The sequence below is a fragment of the Lindgomyces ingoldianus genome (genome assembly GCF_010093535.1).
Source record: "Lindgomyces ingoldianus strain ATCC 200398 unplaced genomic scaffold BDR25scaffold_12, whole genome shotgun sequence".
In the NCBI taxonomy this organism is placed as follows: Eukaryota; Fungi; Ascomycota; class Dothideomycetes; order Pleosporales; family Lindgomycetaceae; genus Lindgomyces; species Lindgomyces ingoldianus.
Window position 1 is genome coordinate 789721 of NW_022985173.1, and position 26532 is coordinate 816252.

At 51.2% G+C, this 26532-nt stretch overlaps 11 protein-coding genes across 11 annotated transcripts; 6 read left to right on the top strand and 5 right to left on the bottom strand.

The window, feature by feature from the left end:
* Positions 1-722: 722 nt before the first annotated feature.
* Positions 723-2621, bottom strand: BDR25DRAFT_342136 (uncharacterized protein; the record flags this gene model as incomplete). Its single annotated transcript, XM_033693685.1, has 2 exons — positions 723-2337; positions 2535-2621. The coding sequence occupies 2 exons, from the start codon at positions 2619-2621 to the stop codon at positions 1045-1047; spliced, it is 1380 nt and encodes a 459-aa protein (XP_033548979.1). The 3' UTR covers positions 723-1044.
* Positions 2622-5128: 2507 nt separating this feature from the next.
* Positions 5129-6613, top strand: BDR25DRAFT_284635 (uncharacterized protein). The gene is made up of 3 exons (XM_033688126.1): positions 5129-5263; positions 5317-5674; positions 5723-6613. The coding sequence occupies exons 1-3, from the start codon at positions 5215-5217 to the stop codon at positions 6453-6455; spliced, it is 1140 nt and encodes a 379-aa protein (XP_033548980.1). The 5' UTR covers positions 5129-5214; the 3' UTR covers positions 6456-6613.
* A 410-nt stretch (positions 6614-7023) lies between these two features.
* On the bottom strand, positions 7024-8433 carry BDR25DRAFT_284639 (CIA30-domain-containing protein). Its single transcript, XM_033688127.1, has 5 exons — positions 8328-8433; positions 8062-8122; positions 7604-8007; positions 7307-7436; positions 7024-7255 (listed from the first exon to the last, which is right to left on the bottom strand). The coding sequence occupies exons 1-5, from the start codon at positions 8366-8368 to the stop codon at positions 7121-7123; spliced, it is 771 nt and encodes a 256-aa protein (XP_033548981.1). The 5' UTR covers positions 8369-8433; the 3' UTR covers positions 7024-7120.
* Positions 8434-8567: 134 nt separating this feature from the next.
* Positions 8568-9362, top strand: BDR25DRAFT_333549 (uncharacterized protein; the record flags this gene model as incomplete). The annotated part of the gene is made up of 4 exons (XM_033692847.1): positions 8568-8721; positions 8773-8879; positions 8935-9030; positions 9139-9362. Exons 1-4 carry the CDS (start codon positions 8612-8614, stop codon positions 9360-9362), a joined length of 537 nt encoding a protein of 178 aa, XP_033548982.1. The 5' UTR covers positions 8568-8611.
* Positions 9350-10611, bottom strand: BDR25DRAFT_259575 (replication protein A, subunit RPA32). Its single transcript, XM_033686595.1, has 4 exons — positions 10541-10611; positions 10381-10490; positions 10221-10325; positions 9350-10163 (listed from the first exon to the last, which is right to left on the bottom strand). The coding sequence occupies exons 1-4, from the start codon at positions 10542-10544 to the stop codon at positions 9537-9539; spliced, it is 846 nt and encodes a 281-aa protein (XP_033548983.1). The 5' UTR covers positions 10545-10611; the 3' UTR covers positions 9350-9536.
* A 170-nt stretch (positions 10612-10781) lies between these two features.
* BDR25DRAFT_333551 (ATP-dependent RNA helicase DBP10) lies at positions 10782-13658 on the top strand (the record flags this gene model as incomplete). The annotated part of the gene is made up of 3 exons (XM_033692848.1): positions 10782-11409; positions 11464-12054; positions 12103-13658. The coding sequence occupies exons 1-3, from the start codon at positions 10836-10838 to the stop codon at positions 13656-13658; spliced, it is 2721 nt and encodes a 906-aa protein (XP_033548984.1). The 5' UTR covers positions 10782-10835.
* Positions 13659-17447: 3789 nt separating this feature from the next.
* Positions 17448-18164, bottom strand: BDR25DRAFT_366914 (uncharacterized protein; the record flags this gene model as incomplete). The annotated part of the gene is made up of 1 exon (XM_033696979.1): positions 17448-18164. Exon 1 carries the CDS (start codon positions 18138-18140, stop codon positions 17448-17450), a length of 693 nt encoding a protein of 230 aa, XP_033548985.1. The 5' UTR covers positions 18141-18164.
* Positions 18165-18418: 254 nt separating this feature from the next.
* Positions 18419-18882, top strand: BDR25DRAFT_18784 (uncharacterized protein). Its single transcript, XM_033684260.1, has one exon. It carries the CDS (start codon positions 18486-18488, stop codon positions 18729-18731), a length of 246 nt encoding a protein of 81 aa, XP_033548986.1. The 5' UTR covers positions 18419-18485; the 3' UTR covers positions 18732-18882.
* Positions 18883-19208: 326 nt separating this feature from the next.
* BDR25DRAFT_221412 (uncharacterized protein) lies at positions 19209-21306 on the top strand (the record flags this gene model as incomplete). The annotated part of the gene is made up of 2 exons (XM_033685030.1): positions 19209-19868; positions 19948-21306. The coding sequence occupies 2 exons, from the start codon at positions 19209-19211 to the stop codon at positions 21304-21306; spliced, it is 2019 nt and encodes a 672-aa protein (XP_033548987.1).
* Positions 21307-22127: 821 nt separating this feature from the next.
* On the bottom strand, positions 22128-23270 carry BDR25DRAFT_284653 (DnaJ-domain-containing protein). The gene is made up of 3 exons (XM_033688128.1): positions 23152-23270; positions 23080-23095; positions 22128-23012 (listed from the first exon to the last, which is right to left on the bottom strand). Exons 1-3 carry the CDS (start codon positions 23212-23214, stop codon positions 22447-22449), a joined length of 645 nt encoding a protein of 214 aa, XP_033548988.1. The 5' UTR covers positions 23215-23270; the 3' UTR covers positions 22128-22446.
* A 131-nt stretch (positions 23271-23401) lies between these two features.
* On the top strand, positions 23402-26172 carry BDR25DRAFT_342144 (DEAD-domain-containing protein). Its single transcript, XM_033693686.1, has 2 exons — positions 23402-23565; positions 23616-26172. Exons 1-2 carry the CDS (start codon positions 23443-23445, stop codon positions 25926-25928), a joined length of 2436 nt encoding a protein of 811 aa, XP_033548989.1. The 5' UTR covers positions 23402-23442; the 3' UTR covers positions 25929-26172.
* Positions 26173-26532: the final 360 nt, after the last annotated feature.

Consider the following 26532-nt stretch of genomic DNA (forward strand, 5'->3'; position numbering starts at 1 on the left):
CGGCGTGCCATAGGGTTATGTATTTGCAGTTATCTTGATTTAGAATGCAACCCTTATCTTTATTATTTTATCACCAAACGTGGAATATGACTAGGGTAGGGTCTATCCCTCAAACCTCTTGCTAGAATAAGGAGAATGTCAATAAGATGCAAATCTCTATACTCAACGACGCCACTGTAGAAAAAGCGGTTGCTATATAAACACGGTGAGACGAGTGATACGAACAGCCTTCAAGGTTCGCGTTGGAGGGCCCGAACCATTCCGGAACATGAACACCGTAAACACTGGGCACCCACCCAAACTAGTCTTGTTGAGTCCATCCTCGCAGGCTTCTTTGTACGCTACATACATAGCTTAATTCTTGAGGAAAGAGTGTCGAGTGTAGAGTCTGCAACGTTGAGTAAATCCAGAGGGTTCCGGGTCAGGACGTACAAATATGGATTTTTGAGTGGAAGTAGTACAATTCGATGCTCAAGATGAGGTGTCGGGGCAAGGACAAATAGGAACAAGCATCTTAAACATTCACCCATGACTAACCGGCTGTTGACTCAATTAGAAGACAGCCAGTCATACAGCACCAAGTCACGCATCAGGAAAGAATTAGGTTCACGGACCATGCGAAGAGTCACGATGCAAGGCTGCAGTCATCAAATTTTCAGAAACAAACGGTATATAAGCTAAAATCGACCCTGTGATGGAGACTTCAGATAGAAGAAACCCCATTCCCTCTTCACGAAAACAATACTCAGCTAAAGGACAGTGATAAGCATCCACAAATCCTGACTCGGGAGCCATGGATCTAGATTGCTAATAGCCGTTACCAGGAGGAGTCGATCAACCGAAGGGAGACTGCGCTCCGGCCGGAAAAGACAAACGGTAAATCAAAGCAGCAGGAGATCCCATCACCAACGACCGAAACCGAAGGAGAAATGAGATACAACCTGAAAAACACAAAAAGAAATACTTCTGCCAAAAGGCAAAGGTGAAGACGATGCTTCACCAGCTCCTCAGAACCTCCAACCGATTCGAAAGAGACTGAGACATTCATGAGGCATTGTAACCCTGAGCGAGAGCAATGCTTTTCCACTTCTCGACTTCCGCCTCGAGTTCCGCGTTCCGCTTTTCCAGAGTCGTTACATGGTCGAACTTTCTCTGCCGAGAGTCACGAGCAGCAAGAGTATTACGAGCTCGTTTCAGAGCCACCTTGTCATTGGGATCAACGGCAATTGGTGGGAGAGGGCCTTTTCGACGACGAGGCTTGGAAATAGATGCGTTTGTGGCGGGAGAACCATTGATGGACGATTTCCTCCGATGAGAACTATCCAAGACAACAGGAGAGTTCGTGCTAGACGAGCTAGATCTTGCCATCGAGTTGCTGCTCACAGTTCGCTCTAGTGCAGGAGCGAGAGGAGCAGTAGGTTTCATGTCATTGGCGTCTTCTGGGAACAAAGAGAACCAGTTGTCGCTTGACATCAAACCATCACCTTGGAAGATAGGGGATGTATCATAGCTGTCCGTAAGGAATGGAGATTCGCCGATATCAGGAGAAGTCAAGTCGGTGAACGCTGTCGATGGGGGTGCAGATCCTAGAGGGTCTTGGAACAAGTCCTTAGGAGATATCGTCCGCGTAGACCCAGAAGTAATCGAGGGGTCGTTGATAGTTGTGAACGCGGATGTGTTGAGATCGCTCCAAGACATCTCGTTACCAAAGGCGGGCCCAAGGCCAGCGCCCATGTTGGAGTCAAACGAGTTGTTGCTGTTCAGATCTACGAAGCGTGTGAGACTTGGCTGTGGGCGAGAGCGACAGGAAGGAGCATTACCTGCCATATTGACGTGCGTATTGTGTTGTGGAATGTTGCTTGCGCTAGAACTAGGGAACAAAGGGACCGGTGGGCGTTGTAACTGAGGCTGTTGTTGAAATCCTGTTGTAGATGATGGTGCACTATTTGCGTAGAAGTGCTGGCCGGTGTTAAACGTATGCCCAGATTGAGGAGCGCTCGGTTGACGCTGAGGACGTTGCGGGGCCGAGGCGGGTTGGTCGTAGAGCACGAAGTCCGTCTGGGGTGGGACGAAGTCGGATTGGGACGGTTGCAGTGGTTGCCGCGAGGCTTGGGGAGCTGGTGAAGGGAGCCATGTTGACTGTTGAGAAGCCGTGGTGAACGACGTAAAGTCGAACGTGGGAATGATTGTTGCGAACGAACTAAAGCTGCGCGAGGCTGGGCTGTAGTTCAGAGGTTCCGTAATGGAAGACTCTGAGGGTTGAGTGGAGAGATGGGTGGAGGTAGCGTGGGAAGCTATAGTGTCGGCGTGAAGTCGACAGATGAGGCGCGAAGAAGACTAGAAGGCAGCCATATTAGTGGATGTCCTATGTGTGCTTTGGTGTGGTGTGGTAAGAGAGGTGATGGAAGGAAGGAAAGAAAAAAAGCTGCCTGACGAGGGAACATGGGCTATTTGAGTGTGCGCAGGCGCCGTCCTTGGCGCTTTCCTCAACTATGAGTCACGCAGTAAGTCGCAACCCGCAAAGCCGTGCTGACGTTCCACTTGAGGGAAAGCGCGACCGCAACCTCAGCCAACCGACCAATGAACTCCTTGATGTGCTCCACCGCTGCGCCCGCACCCATCGTGCGACAGCACCGAATTCCAGCGAGATGCAGTCGTGAAAACCGCCACACCAGTTGCAGAGCGAAGAGACTGCGATCCTGTTCCAAAGTTGATTGTTCAGCGCATTTTCGCGACCCTGTCTCTGCAGACGACGTTCGGAGGATCACTGAAAACTGTCGGCAGGGAGGCGCAATTCTGTCGCAATCGCTGCTAGATTCGTTTCGCTCAGCTCGCCCGCCTGCGCGCCCTGCAATTGATTACGAGGGCTTAACACCGGCCCGGAATGCCTCAAGGGCTGTGCAACGCAACAGCGCCCTTTTCAACTCCGTGCCTACAGCTATCAAAATCAGGCATCGAAAGTGAGTGTGGCAGTGTCCCAAACCGTTACCTCTGATCGTGGGGAGAAGCGGTGAAGGGACTTTGAAACGGAATCCCGCATGCATTTCAACCTTCCCCACGACGTCGATTGGTGCTGGGAATGACTCACCCGGAGAGAGAAACATAAATTATTCGGCCGCCTCCGCTCCGCTCCCTCATTCTGAAGCATCTCAGCCGCAATTCCTGTTGCGGAGACATTGCTTCCGGTGGGGGAATGCTAGCGAAATCATGAATCTTGGCACCTACTCTGCCACCTTTCGTGGATGAGAAAAAGGAATTATGTAGTCGCTCTCCAGGGGCTCTCCAGGGGCTCCCTTTCACTATCACTTTCACTTCCATTCTGCCCGAGGTGACTGTTATTGTGTGCCTTCACATGTGCTATCACCGCAAGGCTATCATCTCACGAGCCACGGCCGCGGATTGCATCCCCCACACCCCGAGCATTGGATACCCAGATTCGTCTGGGATCTCGCATGTGATGCTATGCAACCGGTATGGCCTCCTTCACTACGTGCTTACGGCCGGCTTGATGCATCGAACTCTTCGATGCACCGAAGGTTTGAGCCGGCTTCCAGCAGATATTCTTCGACCTCCTCGGTCCCTTTCCTGAATAACTGGTCTGTTTGTTTCGAAATCCTCCAGCAAATCTATTCTCTCAGTTGTAGGAAGCACATTGCGAGCCTTGATACCTTGATGCCTTGATCATGAACCGAGAAGGCCCCGGTTCATGCGATTGGCTGGTGTTGAGGCACCTAATATTCCTTTTTTGAAACTCATCTTCTTGTCGACCCCGCTTTGAAATCCCCGCAGATCCCTCGAAACATCACCATGGATATACCATTGATATCTGAACCACCATCGATTGGCCTGTTTATACCAATCTCAAGAAAATCCTGTTCTCCCAGCTGATCTCCTCCAGTTCCGCAAGCATCGGATATCGGACTTACTCCGCATGTTCCGCATGCCTGGGTCCATGCGCTGAACTCCGTCACGACCGACTTACGACCCATTTGTTCACGTATTCACACCGAGTGCTTAGGCGACGCTAGTATTCATTTTGTGATGCCTCACGGCTTTCCTAAAATGGCAGTTTTAGTTTAACAGTCATGGCATTCAGAGTGCTTATTTCCTGTGGATGCATGAGCGGATGTGACCGATCCCGGAGCGACAGACAGAGGAATGAGTGGATGGTGCTGCTCGGGCCAAGGCAATTATCGCGCACGCTTGAGGGGAACTAGGTATGGACTCGTCTCGAGGCCGTTTGAGAGGTAGAGTTCTTGGGATCTATAGTCCGATAGCGGGGTTCTGAGGTCGTAGTGAGAACTCAGGCAGGTACGCTTTACTCACAAAGATTATAATGATAACATGCGGTTTTTGATGCTTCGCTTTCCAACCTGCTGGTGTGGAAAGTCATTTTATATACGCAGAGATGCGTTGTAAGTAATAACCCAAAGTCAGAAGCCCTGGGGTCCGATATCGCAAATGCAAGACATAGGGGTATTATGTCAAGCTTCTACAGCATGTTGCCACATTACGTGGAACATAACTGGGGTGGACTATCTGTTAAATCTCTTGCCTGAATTATGGAGAATGTTAACAAGATACTAATAGTTATCTGTTATAATGCAGGATAAAATCTCTGCGCTAGGAATGTAGTCAGTATAGAACTAGTGCAAGCATATTTTGGAAACCTCCATATATTTTGCTCAGACAAGTGAAAGATCCTTCCTCTATAGGGGATCTATGTAGACCCATAGTCTTTAGATCCCGAATCAGATAAAAAGAGACACTTGCAAAATTTATTGATGAAAAAGGACAGTCTGGACAGGAGACTGTCTTACTACGCACGGTTGGTCACCCTGTGAGACTCACTACACTTGTTTGGGCTTTCTTTTAGCTTTCTTTGGGGTAAAGAGACGGATCAGTTGAAAACCGATGTGTCTCTGATATACTCTAGGGGCATTTTTGCACATATTAGCATTCAATATCGTGAAATGCCGCTGTGTTTAGTGAAGTAGTCAAGTTAAAATCGTGAACAGCGAGGCACGTGCACTGGAGTCATCGGCTAATGTTGATCCCGGTGTCTCTTCGGTGCTTACATATAATCAGCCCTACGAAACATCCATCCAACTCAGATTACCGACAGCACCCAACGCTCATCTAATCCTCCATTCTCCTATATACATTTGTTTCCTGAGATCTAAGGACTACAAACGCGTCTTAGCAAAACCTCCTATGGCAGAAATCCCGATCGAGAAACTCCATGCTGCCTGTGATGAGTGCCGTGAGTTAGGCAACCCTTATCGGAGGTATTCATGTGACTCAGTCGTTATTCAGGAACAAGAAAGCTGAAATGCTCGGGCGAGACCCCGCAGTGCAGTCGCTGCGAACGAGAAGGCATACGGTGCATCTATTCACCCCAGAAGCAGATGGGACGACCTAGGAAGAGGAGACGTGACGAAATAGACCAACCAACTACGCAAACCTCCACTGCTGCTAGCGATTCCAGCTCTAGCAGCTTCCCAAGACCTACCCTCACTGACTTTGGATTGATTCCTTCACCGGAATTGGCAGAGTTTTCCGGATTCTCGGATTTCCAAGCGATTAATGGTCTTGTAGATTCACTCGGGCCAATTCCACATGATGATTTCGCTCTTGCACATCCTTACACACGAGGACATACTCCCGATCTCAAGTAAGCTTCTAGCCAGATATGTCCTTGATATGTTTGACGTTCGTGCAGTTTTGACATCGATCCGATCATAGATCCTTCCCTATGGGATGCCCAGCCAATTGGGTCGAAACCAAATAATTCGATCCCCCTGGTACCAGATCAACAGCCGGAAGGACCATGTACATGTCTTTCGATCATGTACCTTACTTTGTCTGACCTCCAAGCTATGACCTCGTTCTCGTTCCCAGCTGTGATTCCAAAGCTTCGGCACGCTATGCGCGCCGTCTCTGTAATCGTTCACTGTGAGAAGTGTCCCAAGGAGCCATTTTCAGCCATCCAGAATGTCTTGACGATCTCCTCGCTCTTAAGTGCCCTCGCAGAACGATTCCACAAGGTTCTTCACGAAATTGATCAGGAATGCAAGAGACTAGAACAAAGCGGCGAGAAGAAACAGTTCCGTGTAGGCGATAATAACCCTGCCCACCAGCATCTTCATACCGGTACACTAGACTGCCCAATGGGCTTCGACATCGAACTAGAAGCTAAAGAATGGAAACAGCTTACCAAGAAAGCATTGAAGACAGAGGTCCTTGGAGGTGGCAGTAATCCTATCCCTCTTAGCTCGCTTATTGATCAGATGGAGGAGAGACAGAGGGGATGGCATACTAATCGCCCAAACCACGAAGAAAGAGCTCGGATATTTGGTGCCCAGAATATGTGCTCTAGTAAAGGTGACGATGCAACATGTTTGAGGATGATTACTCAAGTACGGACCATGGTCAACCATATGGCCTGGGAGTGAATGTGTTGTGCTTAGTTCTCTTTTGTTTTCGTAGGGCTTTGTTTGCAATATCCTTGAACATTGGCGGGCTAGAATGGGAAAGCACAAGGCGTCGGATATCCGCCCTTCATTTTTATAATACTCCTCAAAAAGTCCGCAAGAGTTTTCGGAATCTCGCGATTAATGGCGTTGCTAGTTAACTGTTTATCTTACAGTACCTGATGTGACCATAGACTTTGCACTGATTGAAGCTCCCTACATTTTCTCAAGGTCCTCTGTGGTCCTTATAGTAGGTCTTCTTCTAGACATGCAAGACGGACTCTTTATATGTTATGCTAACATCAGACAGCCCCCGTATCTTCTGCTATTGCTTGTTTGGAATTGGTGATGCTCATAGCCTTGAAGGGCAAAGACCGATGCTTACACTGAAGAGCAGATATGTTAATAAACGACCTCCAATCCAACGAGGAGCATGAGAAAAAGCTAGCAATCCACCGATCAGTGTCTTATATTTAAGCATCATCTTTAATTTGAGGGGACACCTGAGGTATTTGTACTGGATACCAAAGGTTGCAACTTTGTCTGATTCCTCGATTCTAGAAATGTAATGGAAAATGACATAGAGCAGGTGCTTATTGAACACCTCACGCCTGTCATACAGCATCTTTTGCTTGACCCTTCCCCCTCTACCTATTAAAAGGCCACATCTGATACCTGGTTAAGATCCAAGGATACAAGAACCGACACGCTCCGAATGCGACGATACAACATACTAGGATGCACCTCGGAGTCGGTAGGCACGAAAATCTTCCGTGGCCGTCCTATTTCCCTCTGTTAGTCCGGATCCAATAGATGGGGCCGTGAAGCATTACCTCCCAATTTTGAACCGGCAGTGAGTCTTGCTTCTTAGCCACAAAGCCTTCCTCTAGATCAGCCGGCAGCGACACTGCCTTGATCGACTTCAAGGTGAGCGAGAAGTTCCCTTCCTGGTCACCAAAGAAACTACACATGTGTCATTAAAGCATTCCCCGGAGGTAGAAGAGAGTACAGAAGTAACGCCGATGACAAATGAGAAGTTTTCAGTCTACCACGAAGCAAATTCCTTAGCCTAACTACTCCCTCATTCAAAACCTAAAATGGTTCCAGAAGTCTATGGGAGTTCAACATACCTCCTCATCATGATACTGATTCGCCGTATATCCTTTTTGTTGAGCTTGGGCGCATCCTTCTCCTTTCCTCGATACGTTGGCTTGAAGTCCTCCCATGGAATGAAAATGAAAGAACTCTTAGCCGATGCCGCATTGGATGAAACTATGAAGTCAAATTCGTAAGAGGTAGTGGCTTGTTCCCTTCCGTCCGCGGGGTTCTTCGGCAGAAGCTCATCTTTCATGATGAAGGTGTACTTCTTCCCATCTGATCCCCCAAGCTCAATCTTGATGCCGTCGTAATCGGAGAGATCCCAGGATCGGTCATCGCCAGTGGTTCGTTGGCTGGCGAAACCGGCACCTCCGAGAGTCTGGATGTCGAGAATGCCATGGAAACTGGCCTTTGACTCTATGCATTCGAGATAGGACTGATTAAATGAGTAGTGAATTCAAACAATTGTACTCCGAGAGCTTTGACTCACCTGAGATGTGCCCCCTCGTACTCGATCATCGCTTGCAGTCCAATCTGACTGTTTCCAATCCCTACAAAGCGTTATTGAGTGGGACTTTAAGTGCCTGGACACATAACGAAAATAACACAGGACATTCTCAGATGCGAGTGTAGCATTCACACCTGCCGTTAAACTTAGGGAACAGACCATAGGGTCAATATATTTAGGTCTTGATTTACAGCGCTGATGATATTGTGCACTTTGGTGTCTGCTAAAACTAAAGAAGGGATATATACTTATCGCCGCCAAATAGCGTGAGCTCATGCATCTTGCCCATGCTACCTCAATTGATGCTGTAAGGATAATACGTTGCTTTCGAAAGTGGAAGTATGTTAGGAGGACGTTGAACAAAGGAAATATGAAAAGTCCTGTGTTCTAGATCGATGATCTCACTAGTCACTGCCAACTTGGTCTGTGCGCCAAGTTACCTTAAACCTCCAATGATGGCCCTTCCAACTTCAACACTTCCATTGTTGACTTCATCAACCGGCCCCCGCTCCCACGATCACAACAGGGGAAAATGGATTTCAGACCTTTGAACAAGATGGATTCTTCCGACCAGGCGCTTCTGGAGGAGCCATTTAATCCGTTCTACAACATTCTCGGAGTAATGCCCGTGATTGTCAAGCAGTCAGCTCCCTTGTTCCTTGCGTGCTGAGAACCATATCTGACCACCTATAGGGATAATGAGTACGACCGGGAAGTCTTTCGCGAGAGGCCGCTGTTCGGTGTTCTTCTTTTCGACAACAACGCATCCGATGCCAGAGATCATGCCGCGAATGAACGGAGTAAGTTTTAACACCTCTGTAGTTACCTTGAACCTGTTACTAAGCCCTTGGGCAGCGTTCCTCTCATGGCTTCGATTGTCAGTTTACATGGCCATTGTATCCGTCGCTATAGTAATGTCCTTCCATCTCAAGTCAAAACCCGGTGACATAGGTAACTTCCTTTTCCAACACGTCTGCTGCCCCTCTAGCATTCCAGCACGTCACAAACTTCTCCCTCTTACACCTAAAACCATTCGTTCATTAGGCTAAGAAATCATAGAAAAGAGAATAGCTCTCCCAGTTGGGATCGTATTCTGGCTGCTCGCCGTGGCTTGCCTCATGTCGGGTCTAGCCAATTATATTCGAACCGTGACAAGGTACAGTAGACGGGCTGCGCTAGTTCAGGCGGGATGGAAGACACAAGTAGTGTTCACAGTAGTTGCAACGGCCATTGTGGCAGCTTGCGTTCTGTTCCTCTCGACGAATGCACAAAGCAGTCGGTAGAGGTGTGCCTTATTTGGATACTCCTAATGCATCGTGACACCATCTACTTGAGCATCATTCATGACGTTACGTCCATTCCCTCAACATTGTCTTCTCCCGTAAAGCCGTCAATCCATGTTGAGAGTCGCGTGTTCGTCCTAAATAAGAAACTCAATGCAGAAATACAACCTAATTTCAATCTGCTTCAAGGACAGCCCAGGTCTGATCATCGACAGTGGTGTATATGAGACCACCAGTCAGCAATTCGTCGCCAGCTCTTGCTACATCAACAATCTCTGCACGTAGACTTGCCGCAATTTCCTGTTGATGAAGGCCCTCGTTCGTCTGTGGTGCGACCCTCATATGATTGTACACCTTCCGTGCCATTGCCGAATATGCTGACAAGTTCTCTCCACCCATTGCGCTAGCGTAACTGCTAGCCGTGGTCTGTTCCTGGCCTTGTGCACCATTCATAGCAGTGCCTGCCACGCCTGCTGCGCCTGCTGCGCCCCCAGGTGGACCCCGCGTGAAGTACAAATGCACGACTGTGGCTTCAAGGAGATGGTATGAGACCTCGTTGAAATCTTCAACGGGGCGAATGATGTGTGCGCCGACATGCTTCTTGTTGTTGAAGCACCTCGGCTTGCCCCATACCCTGCAGTATGCATTTTCCACGAGCTTAGGTTTGCTGGAATCGGGCTGCTTCAAGTCGTCGCTGTCAACCCAAAGCTTCACTTCAATGCTGCCGGTACCGTCATCGAGTTTATAAGTAATATTCGTGGTTTGACTTGAGATGTTCCGGATTTGTCCGACGAAGGTGAGCTATAGCAGTGGATCAGCGTAGGGTAGGAAAAGGCATGAGGAGGTATGATTATTTACTTGCGCGATAGGGGTTCCGTCGATTTTGAAGATTTCATCTGTTGGTTGCTGCGCATCGAGAATCTGCTTGATGGTGACAGGTCGGAGAGAGTCTTGAGAAAAGTCCTTTCCAGAAATGTTAGCAGCCTTTTAGATCATACAGCTTAGGTAACAAGCATACCCGTCGTCCGCTAGGGCTTGTCTGGCTGCCGTCGCCGGGGATGAAGCCGCCGCCGCCCGCTCCACCGCCAGTTCCGTACGATGTGTAGGACGTGTCGTAGTTGTTGTAACCTAGGCTGTTAGCACAGTAGGGTCATTTAAGCGCCCAGGGAAAGACGTACTCATTGTCCTGCAACTATACGTCGTCCAGGTGGAGGTACGCGGAGAGGGTGATTATGGTGTTGAGGTCGCCGCAATCGGGTGGAAGACGCGACATGAGACGCGCTCAAATCGCAGAACGCAATCTCGATTGCACGTGGGCATGCCAAGACTCGGAATGGTTGGTCCGAGCTTCTGAAACCTTGAAATTTCCATGCGCAGATGATCCTAACCTCGAGCATCAACCACTGCGAAAGCCGAGGGCGCGAGTGACCTTATACGAGTGTCAGCCCATATTCTGTCGTCTTGAAATCGACCATGGCTCCTCGAGCGAGCTCTCCGGCTCTGTCGGAGAACGAATTCGACATATCGAACGCTCTTTTTGGCTGCGATGATGTCCTGGGGAAGGAGAACGGGCTTGAAATCGATATTGGGATTAATTTGAGCCCTGGAGAAGAAGGCGGCTCAGACGATGAGGCTTTTATTGCCGCTCACCAAGCAGCTTCAAACCGCAAAGCTTCCAATTTAAAGGGCAAGACGGTCAAGAAAGGCGGAGGATTCCAAGCAATGGGGTTGAACACCGCACTCCTCAAATCCATCACAAGAAAGGGCTTCTCAATACCCACCCCTATTCAGCGCAAAGCAATCCCGCTCGTTCTCGATGGTCAAGATGTTGTGGGCATGGCTAGAACTGGTTCTGGAAAGACGGCGGCTTTCGTGATCCCAATGATCGAAAAACTGAAAGCGCATAGTGCTAAAGTTGGAGCTCGTGGAATCGTTCTTTCCCCTTCACGGGAACTTGCACTCCAGACTTTGAAGGTCGTGAAGGAGCTAGGAAGGGGAGCTGATCTAAGAACGATACTCCTAGTTGGAGGAGACAGCTTAGAAGACCGTATGGATATCAGACTCTACACACAAATTTTCAAGGTGCTAATCTTCGATAAAGAGTTCAGCTCAATGACGACAAACCCCGACATCATCATTGCAACGCCAGGACGATTCCTCCATCTCAAAGTTGAGATGGGCTTAGATCTGAGTTCTGTGCGGTACATTGTATTTGACGAGGCCGACCGTCTATTCGAGATGGGCTTTGCAGCGCAACTATCTGAGATCCTCCACGCCTTGCCTACCACTAGGCAAACCCTTTTGTTCTCCGCAACCCTTCCTAAATCTCTTGTTGAGTTCGCAAGAGCAGGTCTTCAAGAACCGAAGCTGATTCGGCTGGACGCGGAGTCTAAGATCTCTCCCGACTTGGAGAACGCTTTCTTCACTGTCAAGAGTGCGGATCGTGATGGTGCCTTGCTACATATCCTAGAAAAAGTCATTAAGATGCCGGTGGGAGAGACAGAAGTGTCGCAAACTGTGAAGGAAAGAGGGCAGAAACGCGACAACATCAAGAAACGGAAAAGAGCACCTGAAGAATCAAGAACAGTTGATTCTCCGACTGCCCATTCGACGGTCATATTCGCTGCAACGAAGCATCGTGTAGAGTACCTCTCGAGCCTTCTACGAGTTGCGGGTTACTCTGTATCCTATGGTAGGCACATGTCCTTCTAGGTAGGGTAAATATGTTAACGAACCTCAGTGTACGGAAATCTGGATCAAACGGCCCGAAAACTGCAAGTCCAGGACTTTAGAGCTGGAATAACTAACATTCTGGTCGTCACTGATGTTGCAGCTAGAGGTATCGATCTCCCAGCGCTAGCTAATGTGATAAACTACGATTTCCCATCGCAGCCCAAGATCTTCGTGCATCGAGTGGGACGGACCGCCCGAGCGGGGCGCAAGGGTTGGAGCTACAGTCTCATCCGGCATTCCGACGTCGCCTATTTGATAGACTTACAGCTTTTTCTCAGCAAAAAACTTGTCTTTAACAGAGGATCAGTCGAGACCCCAAATTTTGTCCAGGATATCGTTGTTGGGAGCCTGGTACAAGATCAGCTGGAACCTGCAGCGGAGTTGGTCACAAAGTTGGTGGGTGAGGACCCAGACCTCGCTACTCTTCAAGATGTGGCAGCTAAAGGCGAGAGCCAATACATGAGGACACGAAATTCCGCCTCCAGTGAGTCGGTCAAGCGGGCTAAACAGTTACTAGCCTCTCGGAGTCTTTCGGCCACGCACTTGCTCTTCAACGATGACAAACATGACACTTCATTGGAGAGAGAAAAAATGTTGGCAAAAGTCAGCTCATTCAGGCCCGCTGAAACAGTGTTTGAGATTGGCAAGCGTAGTAGCGGCGGTGAAGCAGCCGAAATCATGCGCAAGAGACGACAGCAAATCGATAACAAGAGACACAAGCAGGCAAAGGAGTCCCCACCAGACTACCCCACCCCGGATCAGCCGATCATACTGCCTGACACCACGGAAGATGTTGATATTGATACACCGGATAACGCACGGGAAATTGCAGATTCGGAGTCCGCATCTGATTCTGATGAGCTAGAAGTTTCCTTTTCTCAGCCAACATCGCGTGCGTCAGCGTTAGGCGATTGGGAGAACTCCGAATACTTCATGTCCTATACCCCGAAGGGCGCGAATCAGGCAGAGGACCGCGCGTATGGCGTACATTCTGGTTCATACAATACTGCACGCCAAAATTCAAACTTTGTGGAAGCTGCAAGAGGTGCGCAGATGGATCTTACAAACGACGAGATTCGCGGGTTTGCAGAGCCTAGCAAAGCTCGAGGGATGCGCTGGGACAAGAAAAGCAAAAAGTATGTGGCAAGAGTAAACGACGAGGATGGGTCCAAAGGCGTGAAAATGGTACGAGGAGAGAGTGGACTGAAAATTGCCGCAAGTTTCCGTAGCGGGCGATTCGATGAATGGCGGAAGTCAAACAAAATTGATCGCCTACCGCGCACTGGTGAGATGGAGGCAGTGGGTAAGCCTGTGCCTCGCAATGGAGGCCGTTCCTTCAAGCACAGAGCAGAGAAGGCACCCAAGGAGGCAGATCGATATCGCGATGACTATCACGTGCAGAAAAAGAGAGTTGAGGAGGCCAAGCAGAATCGAATCGGCAAATTCAAAGACGGCGGCGCTAAGAACGAGTTGAAGGGTATTGATGATGTCCGGAAGCAACGAAAGCTCCAGGAGAGGCGGCGTGACAAGAACGCCAGGCCGTCCAAAAAGAGAAAACTGTAGATAATGGCAAGTGGAGGTTGAGGTTTGCTTCTATAAGAACATCGCCGATGTGAAACAAGTCACCAAATTGTCGATTGTCTCCACAAATAACGCAGCATCGGGGTCTGCTCCGGGGTCGAATGTCTAGATCCCCTTCATGCCTTTCTTCTCCAGCAAAGTGATTAACGGATCAAGTCCTCCCTGTCAATATTTCGTGATGGGCGTCACCATCAAGCGTCACCATGGAGTATTTACCCAAGCACTTGGTGCGGTCGATGCGAGACTAATTGTGATAGACGAGGTGCATCTCAACTTGTAGCGTGAGGGCGACGGGCTTTTATTGATGTCGGGTAGATTAGACACTTGACAGGCGACCGCGTATTGAGTGACAGCCCCAATATATTAGCATATTGGTACCAAGATTCTAGCTAGGGAAAGGCTGGCAGCATTGCCAGATTGGTAACAAGGAGAAAGCAGCGCCACAAGCTGCCTCTGATTACGTCTGTTTTGCCATCTTGTACATGCCTAGACCGTTCAACGACGTACCGGCTAACTTGTAACGAGATCAGAGTGAAGCATAAACCCTGTTTCGCTCCTTCGTGTGCGTCTGCATGCAGTAAAAGAAAACCCCGACCAGGCATCAGGGGTTTTTGGTAAGCGATATTTGCAAAGAGCACATGGCGAGGTGCGCACGTCATCGCAGGAGATTTTTGACGATTCAAATTCACCCGAACGAAATAATCCGCACTATCCAGATCTATCTCCCTTTGCGGCCAACCCGGGATCAGCCGGTCCTGGCGATGTGACTTTATTGCCTGCTGCGTGGCTGCTCTCAACACCATTCCGGTTGGGGACAAGGCCAAAAGTGGACTACGTCCTTCTCGAAAACGCCACAAGTTTGTTCTGGGCAGCCAAGAAAAGGCTGCAGCAACGCCGTTTTCACCCCTCTGGGCATTGCAGGGTCTCCCTGCTGGAGCGTACTCGAGGAACACCGGGCTCTTATATTGTTGTTCTCGCTGTGTCACGCGCTGATTTCCTTCGAGGAGCCTAGAGCGTCTCTTCAAGAAGCTGATTCAGGCGCCACTGTAGGACAAGAGGATCAATGGAGACAGTGCAATCTTATTTACACGTGGGCGAGGCATAAACAACAAATCTTAATAGACTCGACATCCCATGAATCGTCTAATGAATTTAGCATGGTTTGCAAAAGTCAATTCAAGCGAGGTCAATATTACATGACATCCGACAGCGTACTGTACAAACGGATTCTGGCGACTTTGAAAGCTTGGCCTGTCTAGTCCGACTCACATGTTTTCGTAAGTTGGAGTTTGGTTAGAGTTCTCCCTGAAAGTGTGCTACACCGAGGAAGCTAAGCAGGCCGTCGATTCCCTTACCTTAACGCTACCTCCGGAAACGTCTCGCTCCGCTGTCCATCATGCGATTTGTCCGGTCTACGGGATCCTTCGAGGCTGGCGCATGATTCTTTACGGGTGTTGCAAACCAGGAACCGCAGCAACGGATGTCAAGATGAACGCCAGAGAGAGCAACACGTCAGGACAACATCGACAGCTGGCGGGCTTTGTTGGAAAACCAACAAGGCTGCCTGCTCGGGCCGCACCCAGTCGCATATCGAGAATGGTCCCACGACGGGCATGCCGCATGCATGCAAGGATCTGGCTGCCCATGTTGGAGGATGGCCAGGGTTTCTTTCAATAATGACAACCCCCGGTCACGCTACTTTTGGCACAACGTGTCAAATGCCCAGGAACCAGTTCGCAGATCCCGCGGTTGAATCACCCGTAACCTTTGTGTCCCCAGTTAATTAATCCTGGATTGCGGAATCGGGATTCGCAAAGAGCGGCTGGGGATCCAAAAATGATTCAGGAGGGAAGGATCAGCCCTGCACGACGGCTGCATGCAGTGCGTAGAGGGTGTTTCGGAGGAGAATAGCAGCTTGTTGAAGTCGTCTCCAAACAAAATCACACTGAGCAGTGTCACTGCTGCAAAGACTCTCTAGGAAGGAACTTTTTCCCAATTCCCGAGAACAGGGCGCTGGGCAAGCCGTTGGCCGTGGAGGTACAGCATGGAACGACGTCGCTATAGGCTCATTTACCGGGTGGCCTCTATTGTGGCCTCGCTTGATCGTGTCGAGAGATGAGCCAATAAATGGGGCGTATAATACCTTCTGTTATTGTCAATATTTCCGCTGCCATTTTTGGATCAGGATCCTTTAAAGGCTAAATTCCTGGATTTTGTAGGCCGACCGTGGATGGTAATAAAGTTCCGCACACTGGGATCACTGCCGCCTCGGTCGGAGTCGGACAGCATAATCGTACGTAGGGATGAGCAGGCGCAAATTGGCTCGAGAGCAAGCACCGGAGGAAAACTGGCACGTTTTTCTACGGACTTTGTCTGCCTACCATATTCCTCCTTTGTGCGAAGCGGGCGTTCCGCCGGCAGACTCAGCTTACAGGACCGGAGATTCTGAGGGCGCGGGCTTGGCGAGTTGGTTGCCATTCAAGAAGAAACGCTCCTGCAAGCCATGTTTCTTATTTCTTTGTCTTTCCCAGAGTGCAAGACAGCAAAAGTACTTAAGCGCGGGGGCGACGGAGTGCTGTGCAACCCACTGCCGTTTTCAAGCTCCAAAAGTGGGCGGTCAGAAAGTCCGCTGTTGAATGGAGGATGCATGTGAGGGAAGAGCAGAGTTGGGATATGCCAAATTATGGTGACAGGCCCTGCACATCATGCGCAATACAGTACAACAATATTCGCCATGAGCTATTCTTAACCTGCGTCAATATAATCGACCCCTCGAGCCTCAGCAGCGGGTTATCATATCAAATCACGGGGTTCGCTTGGGATAGGCTGCCGCCATTCCGAATTCAAGCTTCTGACCTGGAATCGTGGAGAGTTGCGCCCCGATCACTTCCGTTGCGCAAGGCCCCGACTTGCCCTCGTACGGGCAGATTTCGTAAATATCATGGCTATCCATATTTGCTCACTATCATTAATTCTATTGGGAATGGATTGGAGGTTCGCGTCGCGCATCCGTTCTCGTCACCTGCATCTATTATTCAACTATCGAATTCACCCCATATCTACAGCAATATATGTGGCACATTTGCAGGCGTCAGGGCGCCGGCTCCGCTTTTCAGGGCTTTCTCACACATGAATCATTCCAATCTCCGTAGTGTTTTCGGACGTTTTTGAAGATCATCGACGGCAGCAGCCAGGATCGATAGCAGCCAGGGCCGGAGCATTTTTTGGGCGAGATTGCCGTCTGCTCAATGCACGAAGGCCACCAGGGCTCCAGCAGGCGTCGATATAACGGTTGGCTGGTTTTGGATTTCATCAACAGCCGGCAGCGCGCTGCTGGGACTAATGGGGTGGAGATTGGACGCCACCAGCCTAGTGCATTAATCCTCAAGCATTTCCGAGAGCGCTGTCTTGCGGGGTTTTGGACGCGAGGGCAGGATCATCTGACTGCAGCGAGTCCGTTGTTTGACGGACGCTGGAAGGAAGGATCAAGTGGACAGCCATTCGAGTCCCAGGACTCAGTGGACGCTTCGGCATCCATCGCGCTCCCCGAAGCTGTGGAGATGGCACTGGGTCCAAAGGGGACGGGCGCCCTGATATGCAGCTAGCCCGCTCAACTTGCGTTTCTTTATCCAAACGGCACAGGCAGTGGTCTGCCAAGATCCATCACCTGCATGGGTCAGGATGGTCTGGAAGAACTGGCGCCGCCATGTGGCTCAGCTGCGCTGATGGGATGATAGGACGGGGGGTTCTGCAACAAAGAGAATTTACGTTTCAGGCGTGCGCAACTGCGGACGCATACGGTATGACATGCGGCTGCCGCCGGGCGTCGTCTGTCCACTGAGGCCCGAGAGTCGCCAGCGGCCTTCTGGCGGCGCACTGCCAATAGCGAGCACAGCAATCTGTATCGACTGCGGGCGATCTGGCGACTGGTCGGCCGCAACAGGAGGTGGACATGTCGTCAAGCCCTTTCCGCAGGGCGGCGTCGATCAGAGCGGTGGCTGCAGCGACGTCGCCATCAGCTGTGTGGCCGCTAGTGGTGCTCTCTGGCGAGGGCATGTCCGCTATGCCTACACGCCCGCTGTCGAGACCCTGAAAGGCTCCCGCGGCGAGGTTCTGAGTCTGCTGCCCCGCGACCTTCGCAGGCGCGGCGTGCAGTCTGCAAGAGCTTGGGAGTGTGAGCGGTGATCCGTGGGCGTTGGGTCCGCCGGCGTGGTGGTCGCGTTGGCGTCGCCCAGTCTTGCATCTTGCGCCAGAAGCCAGGCCGGGAGCGCGAATGACAAGCGTGGTCCATCGCAGCGGGCCTGTCAGTGGGAGCCACATTTCGCAATTTGCTGCGGGCCTGCTATTGCCAACCCTATTCGTTCCTATCGGGGAACGAACCGGGCGATCAAAAGGAAACGCGCCCAGCCCGAAGCAGCACGCAGCCAGCTTTGTCGTCGTCGGCGGCGGTCTCAAGTACGCCATCAGTATAGGAGCGAGTAGCGGAAGGAGTGAATTGTGAGAAGGCATCGGTTCTGACAGGGCTGCCAGGCGAGCACTCGGTGGTCGTCAGTCCTCCACCCCGGTCCCATGTCTCTCTCCGCGCCGGCGACAGGGTGCATGCTAAGCCATGCTCCCGCGGCTGCACTCGACCGTCTGGGACAGCAGCGGGCTGGCTCTCTCAAAGAACGATCAGCCGAACGAGGCCAGCATGTCCTCGCCGACGTGCAGCCTTCCCTTGCTCTCCCATGCTTCCCATAGCCCGGGGCTCTGTGTGGCCCCGAGGGGTCATGGATGGCTGTCATCCACCATCTGCAGGTGTAAGCAAGGATGCCAGAGGAGATCTGTGAGCAGACTGCTGAGAAGCGATCGAGTTATTACTGGAGGATCTCCGCCGAGCTAGCTGTGGTCCTCCTCTACCTTCCTGCGTCGTGTGCTCTTCGCACGCACCGCATTGGCTCCGTCATCCTCACCACCTTCGACTTTCTCCGACCCCTCTGCCTACTGCCCCGGCCACGCAGAACAGAACGAGCTGTGGCTCCACGCCTCGAGCCCGCGATTCCTCGTCACTCCTGAGCAGAGCCGAATGCTCAAGCTGGCCAACGACTGGCAACGGGTAGCTAGCGACTGGATGACTTGAAAAGCAATATCAAAAAGGTAGGCCGTTGTTCGAGACTCTTATACGCACGTTTATTTTGCACCCCTGCATCCTTTCGGACTTCGTTTTTCTAAACCTGACCCTCTGTAACTCCGTAAGGGGAATAACATGTAAAGTACGTAGTGCTGCCCTGCCACTGTCCTGGATTGAGCGTTTCCTGCTGTTTGCCGCCGTTCGTCGTGGTTTGCCTCTTGTCGATCGTGGACTCACCTGAACCCGACATGCAGACTCAAAGCCTACCCACCCTCCTCGACTCGTCCCACCGGGGCCCGTCTCACCACCAACACAGAGGAGCAGTGCCGCCAGCAGCGAACCCGTTCGGATTCCCCGCCGCCTACTCACAGCATTTTGCTCCAGCCGCAGCCGCGGCGTTCGAGCACCGCGCTGGACGAGCGATGCATGTACTAGCCTTGCCTCCTCCGACTTCACTTCCTCTCACGCCGTTTGGGCGACGTCAAGAGCCCGGGAACGGCCTGGTCAAGTTTTCGTCGCAGTTCAGTCCCGGTAGGTCTGGACAGTACAGCTATCCATCACCTCCCATGTCAGATTCCCAATCTCCCGCCCGCCGCTCAGCCCAGCTTGTTGAATCCGAAGGCCAACCGTATCCCACAGCAGTGAGCGAAGCGCGCAGAAGAGAAGGGATCCCGCCGCCGCCGCTAATTCTCGACCCACGCGCAGCGACGTCTACTCAGAGCATCCTGCATCAACGTCCGCTTTATCCGGGGGAATCCCAGCAGCGAGGTCAGCCACTTCACTACCCGCCAACTGGCCGGGAAGTGGAGCATCATTCGTACGGTGGTGTGCAGCTTCCTCAGAACTATGCATATCCGTATCCAGGAGGTGGTGGTGGTGGTGTTCCTTCCTTTCTCGGAGCCCAAGGGCCGGGTCCCCAAGTTCAGCCGACGGCTATCATAGCTCCACCACCTCTCAGACCGAACAAGCCTGCGAGGAGAACGAAGGCGCACGTAGCGTCCGCATGTGTCAACTGTAAAAAGGCACATCTCAGTTGTGATGTACAACGGCCATGTGGTCGGTGCGTTGCTTCTGGAAAACAGGTCAGTTCCCGCCCTAACCGTGCACTATGGATGCCGGCAGAAGTCCAACCGCACGAAACCGACTGACTTCGTCTTGTAGGATTCGTGCAAGGACGTGCAGCACAAGAAGAGAGGAAGACCGAGACTAAGAGACGACAAGGAGTTTGGAAGGAGCGATGAAGGAAGACCAACGCCTACCCAGCTTCTAGGAGCCCTACCCGTGCCCGGTTCGGAAGCTTACTCGCAGCAAACCTCGTTTCCATCCTCGCATCGTGCGACGGACCCACTCAGAGTATTGAGAAGACCCACGCAGGCGTCCGAGGGTATTCCAAATATCCACCCACAGCCCATCGCGCAGTCCGCGGGAGGACGTCCAACAAGCGTTGGCAGTTATGGCAGAGTGTCGTCCTCTCCGTACCTCGTGGGACCCAGTTTGACGTACCAGGCGCTCCCCGTAGCGTTTCTAAATCTAGATCTAGTCGTCTTGAAGTCAAACCAAGCGTTCCAAGATCTAGTGCCGTTCCTAGGGAACACGCGGGGAAAGAACCTCAGTGAGCTGCTGGAATCGCGGCAAACGGACGTCCTGCAACGACTACGTAACGAACTGCGCGATGAGAAAGACGAGCGAGAGCCTACATTTATGCCACCTATTACACAGAAAGGGCAGGATCTTGTGCAATCGGTGGCAGAGAACGACGTCGACCAGGTCAGTCAAGGGTACACTGACAGAACACACCTCCTCAACTTCCGACTTCCGAGCGGCCAGTACCAGTCTCTCCAGACACAGATCCGGCTGGCGAAGACATCATTGTACTTCGTTACTTTAGTTGTGCATACTCCACCCCGACCTACGGGTCCTCCTCTTCTAACGCAGCAGCTGGCTCCACCGACACCAGTTCGTGCCTCGCAAACGCTGTCAGCCCCTACGACTGCGCCCGCGAGGGACTTTGGACCATATCCTGTGCGACCGCCATCTTCTGCGAGTTCGGCCCCAACCTCCCCCTACTTCAATTTCTCCTCAGTCCGTACTTCTCTTCCTCAGGCTCCTCCTCTTAGCTCAACTAGCTCGTATGGAAGTAGTCAATCTTACCAATACTCGCCCACCGCTGGTCCTGAGCAAGGCTACTTTCCAACAATTCAGCCACCGTCACAGCCAGGAGCGTATCCGTCCCCCTACCCTCCAGTCTCTAGAAGTATTTCGGGCTCTATGGGTTCCCCAAGGGGACAGGAACCTTTACGTGACTCGAATAGACCCCCCCGACTCGAAGGGCTCCATCTCCCACCGATTCGAACAGCGCCTCCCCCTCCTCTTCCTTCGCCTTTGGGGCAGGAGTTTGGGGAAAGCTCGCGAGAACGTGTACGACAACGCGAAGCGTCACCCTCGACGACCGCCGAACGAGTAGACACGCCGGACACGGGAAAACGAAGAAGACTAAACATTCACGAAGTGCTCGAATAACAAAAGAAAGAAAATGTTACATACTTGAAATTTTGGGCAACACCCTGCGTAATTCACCCTGCGTAATTCACCAACCCCTAGCGTAATAGTCCCTCCCCAACATCGAGGGACGACAGAACGTATATATACCGTTAATTGATAAGCCGGCCTTGTCGTCCTTCGATCACGTTCCCCAAACGCCGTTGTAGTGCAGCATCATATCCATTAGGTCGGTACAATAATTTTGTCCCTTGCATCATCGAGGGCGTCTGTCGTTTTTGCGTTTCCTAAAAGAAGAGATACCACATATTTCATCGGGGCATATTTTCCTTCTGTGTGCTTTCCAAACACGGCCCGCGGGTTCAGGTACAGAGGTTATTTTCGGGCTTGGGGCTTTGGCTTGCATTATAGTTACGCGTTTCGTCGTTCCATGCTGGGTATCCATAGGGGTACTCTGGGGGCGAGCATACGTGGCGTTCATTCGACGATTTCTATATTGCACGCGGCAGAGTTTGACTAGGGGATGTCAAGGGACGGTGCAGGAGCTTTGCGTTTCGAGGCACACAAGGGTTACTTTGAAGTTGCAAAGAGTGGTTGTGGAGACAATCGGTCGGCCCTGTCGCGATAGCCATTGGCTCCGTTGGACAATTTCCATCGATCGCATGCACGCCATGTACACCCCCGACATGCCCTAGCTCCACCCTCCCGACTCCCGCCTCTTCCTCCTACTTCTTCTCCGTCTTGTCCCACCTCGGGACATGCCATTTCCTAATCTACATTCCTTCTTAATTCCATGGAGACACGGCTGCGAACGCATGGCATTTAGACGATGGGAGATGTGGACGAGGGGCTTCTTTGGAATATGTATATACCCTTCGAAGCTTGGATCCTAGTGTAGTAGTAGTGAACATAGTAAGGCGCATTCGGCCTTGAAAATATGCATGATTCCCACTCCAATTGTAACCCACCTGCATATGGCCGTAAAAGTGCCAAATGCAATAATGAAATGCCCACCCAACCAAACTCCATGCTTCGCCGGTGCGCTCGTGTGACAGGAGCACAGGATGCAAAAAGCCTCTGCTCGCCATGAAGCTTGGGCACAGGCCAGCAGCAGGATCACCGTCCGCGAGGCTCTCATCTAGTAGAAGATAAGCACGCATCTCACGCCAACGCTTTAATCTTCTTCTTCTTCTTCTTTCCTCCATCATCGGCTCCCTTGGCTCCCTTCTGAAAGTCCCTCCAGCTATTGATGCGAGTATCCCTCGTTTGCTCCCATGCCTGATCATGATCTCGCTTCCGCTTGCGCTCCGCGATCTCCTCCTCCTCCTTCCGCTGCTGCCTGCCCTCCTCCCTCATCGCGGCTTTCATCTGCTTCATTTTCCGCTGCTCATTGTCCATGATGACCCACTTGGTCTTCTCCCTCCACGCCCTGGCAAACTCCTCGCTCTTCACCTCGTCGTCGTCCTTGGTAAGCTTCTTGTCGCGCATTGTTAGCATACGGGCATCGGCAATGGCCTCGTCCAGACTAGTGCGCTGCTTTTCGTCCATGAGCACGGTCTGGGCTTTCTTGAGACGGTCAAAAGCTTCGGGGGCTTGGGGATTTGGCGTCTTGTCAGGATGGATGAGTAGAGATTTGTTGCGATAGACTTTCTTGATGTCGGACTCTGGAACGCCGGGTTGAAGGTCGAGGACGGCGTAGGCGTCGAGCTTAAAGACGCCGAGGATGCCTTGGTTTAGTTAGCTGGGTGTCCATAGGGAACGCGCGCAAGTTGGGCTGGTATGTGAAGGTCTTACGCGCGATCTCTGCATCCTGTGAAAGCGTTAGCAATCTAGGTACACAACTAGTGACGACGGGATGAAGCTTGCCTTATCGAACTCCTTGCCGGCAGCTTCGAGCTCAGAGAGGATGTCTTTGTCATCTTCAGCCATGACCGATTGCTGTCGTGCTCGCCTGGAAGATTAAATTTTGTATGGTTGGTTGAAATAAGTGAGGGAGGAGCGGGCGTGTGCCTGGATTCGATGGCGGAAAGATCCCCGCGATGCACGGATCACGAAGATTTCCGGCTTGACGAAATTTTGGACCCGCCTTGGCTTCATCACCTGCGCTGGACCACGATCTGTCACGAACTTGTGGCCGCCTGGCAGTATCTTCTTGAAATGGTCGCTAGCGGGATTACTGGCCATACAAGGCCGACCAAGGTTAAGAAGCGAGCTGCTTTGCAGAAGAGAAAGCGCGATGATGTAGATGTGGAAAAGTTGGAGCAAGCAGTTGAGCAGCTTGTGAGACTGTGCCCGCTCGTAGACGCTTCAACCTTCGCTGATATGCTCAGGACCCCAACAATGGCTCTTATCGGCACTTCACCGATCTTCCCCTCTCCGATCCTACAAAACAAGGCCTCAGGTCCGCCCATTTCGCTGTCATGACTGACATCCAGGCCAGAGCACTCCCTCTCGCTCTCAAGGGCCATGATATACTAGGTGCCGCGAAGACAGGAAGCGGCAAGACTCTGGCTTTTGTGGTACCAGTCTTAGAGAATCTGTACAGACTCCAGCATGTTGGCGTCGACGCGGGTTTGGGTGCTTTGATCATATCCCCTACCCGAGAGTTAGCAATACAGATTTTCGATGTTCTGTGTAAGATTGGGAAACACGGTCACGTGTTTGCCGCCGGACTCGTCATCGGAGGGAAGAGCTTGGAGGCTGAACGACAGGCTTTGACAAGAATGAACATCCTGGTTGGTACGCCTGGACGTATCCTCCAGCACCTGTCGCAGACTGTGGCATTTAACGTGGACGATTTGAAGATGCTGGTCCTGGATGAAGCAGATCGGATCCTTGACATGGGTTTCCAGAGGGACGTGGACGCCATCGTCGACTACCTGCCCAAAGAGAGACAAACGCTGCTGTTCTCCGCAACACAATCTAGGAAATTGTCGGATCTGGCGCGCTTGAGCCTCCAGGACCCGGAGTATATTTCCGTTCACGCCGAGGACAAGAGCGCGACCCCCCAGACGCTTCAGCAAAACTATATCATCTGTCCACTCGAGGAGAAATTAGATACATTGTGGAGTTTCATTCAAGCGAGCAAAAAATCTAAAATCATTTGCTTTTTCTCGTCTGCAAAAGCCGTCCGATTTGTATACGAATCCTTCCGCCATATGCAACCTGGTATTCCACTCCTTCATATTCATGGCCGGCAAAAGCAGGGGCAACGATTCGACACGACCGCAAAGTTCTCAGCTGCAAAATACTCTTGTCTTTTTGCGACAGACGTTGCAGCTCGAGGTCTTGACTTCCCAGCCGTCGATTTTGTAATCCAGATAGACTGCCCTGAGGACGCTGATACTTACATCCACCGTGTCGGTCGGACAGCCCGGTACAACCGACAAGGACGAGGTGTTCTATTCCTCACACCCGGCGAAGAGGAGGGCATGTTGAAACGCCTTGAAGCTAAGAATGTTCCCATCGAACGAATCAATGTGCGCCAGAGAAAACGGCAATCAGTCAAGGACCAATTAGTTCATATGCTCTTCAAGGATCCAGCGCTCAAATATCTCGCACAGAAGGCCTTCATTACTTGTGTCAGGTCTCTCTCTCTCCAGAAGGACAAGGACATTTTCCATCTCACAGAATACGATCTAGAGGCATATGCGGCAAGTATGGGCCTGCCAGGAACACCTAGGGTCAAATTCCTGGAAGAGGGCAATGCAAAACAAAAGAAGCAGACCTCAAGAGATGAACTTGCGGTATCTGGGTCCTCGGGTGAGAGCGAAGATGGCAAAGACGGCCCCGCGACAAAGAAAGGGAAACTTGTCCGAACAAAATACGATCGCATGTTCGAGAGGCAGAACCAAGATGTTTTGGCGGACCACTACAAGAATCTTGTTAGAGACGATGATGCAGAAGAAGCACCCGAGTCGGAATACAATGCTTATGATGATGACGACTTCCTTGCTGTTAAGAGACGGATACCGGCCAGACCTGATCTCTCGGATATAGCATCTGAAGACGATGCAACTGCCACGAGGATGCGTAAAGTTGTCAACCTTGAAGGAGCTGCCCAGCCTCTTATCATTGACAGCAACCGTCGCGAAAAGCTACTCAAGTCGAAGAAGAAACTACTCAAGCTGAAGGATAGGGGTAAGAAGCTCGTCTATGATGACGATGGCAATCCCCACGAGGTCTATGAGCTCGAAGACGAAAACGATTTCAGGGCGAAGGGCTTACCGGAGGATCAGAGGCAGAAGTTCCTCCAAGAGGCAAGAGAAGTCGTTCAGAATGCAGATGTAGAGGATAAGGCTACTGCGAAAGCGAAGAAAAAGGAGAAGATACGGAAGAAGAAAGAGCGTGAAACGATGGAGAAGGAAGATGATGACAACGATAGCCGTGTTGGACTTGAAGACAATGAGGAAGATGGTCTCGCGAACTTTAGAGCTGATGCGGAGGTTAGTGATGTTGAGGCTGATGAAATGAAGAGATCCAAGAAATGGTTCCAGTCAGATTCAGAGGACGAGGACGAAAGCAAGAAAGGAAAGAAAGGAAAGAAAGGAAAGAAAGGAAAGAAGACGGGGGCTCGCCAAATTGTGGAGGAGCCTGAAACCTTGGAAGATATGGAGGCTCTTGCCGCAGGTCTACTAGGGTGAAATTTCCTCAAATCGACTGTGGGTCGATTCTACGATACAAAGGCATCCCGGGATTGCACGTTCCCAAGAAGTGTCAGGTAACGGCTCCCGTGAAAGGGAGGCTAGATTGTAAGCACGAAACGTCTCAGACAATAAGCAAATCTAGGACAACGACGTGGCCCGTTTAGTCTTGGTCGCACTCGACTAGCGAATAAAGCCCCAGTCAACTTCTGCTCTCGCCTGCCGTATTTCAACATCACATCCCCTCGGGTTCGTGTCAGTAGGCGCCTTGCTCTGTTTTCAATCCTTCCACAATATTGTATAGCTTCAATATATTCACTTGTAATAAGGCTTTGTAGCTACTCTACGATGATGTTAATCACTGAAGTATCTTTTCCGTGTTTTCGAACATGTTTGCGACTAAAGTTTCAAGCAATTAGCAGGTTACAAAGGAGACTCCTTTCACAAACTTTACTCAATAGTCCGACAACGCATGTTGCCTCTGTCTGTACTTAGAAAGCTACCGTCTACAAATTCCTACATACTACCACCCTTTTAACCCTAAGACATGCATACCCGTATCCGTATGTGGCCCTCCCTCCGCAGCATCTCCCTCTGGGCATTT

Bases quoted from the DNA above. Each gene is read 5' to 3' on its own strand.
- BDR25DRAFT_284635 (XM_033688126.1), top strand. From the start codon at position 5,215: ATGGCAGAAATCCCGATCGAGAAACTCCATGCTGCCTGTGATGAGTGC. The intron at 5,264-5,316 runs GTGAGTTAGGCA...GTCGTTATTCAG, and splicing joins TGCTGCCTGTGATGAGTGCC to GAACAAGAAAGCTGAAATGC. The intron at 5,675-5,722 runs GTAAGCTTCTAG...ACGTTCGTGCAG, and splicing joins GGACATACTCCCGATCTCAA to TTTTGACATCGATCCGATCA.
- BDR25DRAFT_284639 (XM_033688127.1), bottom strand. From the start codon at position 8,368: ATGGGCAAGATGCATGAGCTCACGCTATTTGGCGGCGATAA. The intron at 8,008-8,061 runs GTGAGTCAAAGC...TCATTTAATCAG, and splicing joins TACGAGGGGGCACATCTCAG to TCCTATCTCGAATGCATAGA. The intron at 7,256-7,306 runs GTAATGCTTCAC...AGAGGGAAATAG, and splicing joins TGCCGGTTCAAAATTGGGAG to GACGGCCACGGAAGATTTTC.
- BDR25DRAFT_259575 (XM_033686595.1), bottom strand. The intron at 10,326-10,380 runs GTATGCTTGTTA...ATTTCTGGAAAG, and splicing joins CAAGCCCTAGCGGACGACGG to GACTTTTCTCAAGACTCTCT. The intron at 10,164-10,220 runs GTAAATAATCAT...CCACTGCTATAG, and splicing joins ACGGAACCCCTATCGCGCAA to CTCACCTTCGTCGGACAAAT.
- BDR25DRAFT_18784 (XM_033684260.1), top strand. From the start codon at position 18,486: ATGCCAGAGGAGATCTGTGAGCAGACTGCTGAGAAGCGATCGAGTTAT.
- BDR25DRAFT_284653 (XM_033688128.1), bottom strand. From the start codon at position 23,214: ATGGCTGAAGATGACAAAGACATCCTCTCTGAGCTCGAAGCTGCCGGC.
- BDR25DRAFT_342144 (XM_033693686.1), top strand. From the start codon at position 23,443: ATGGTCGCTAGCGGGATTACTGGCCATACAAGGCCGACCAAGGTTAAG. The intron at 23,566-23,615 runs GTGAGACTGTGC...TGATATGCTCAG, and splicing joins AGCAAGCAGTTGAGCAGCTT to GACCCCAACAATGGCTCTTA.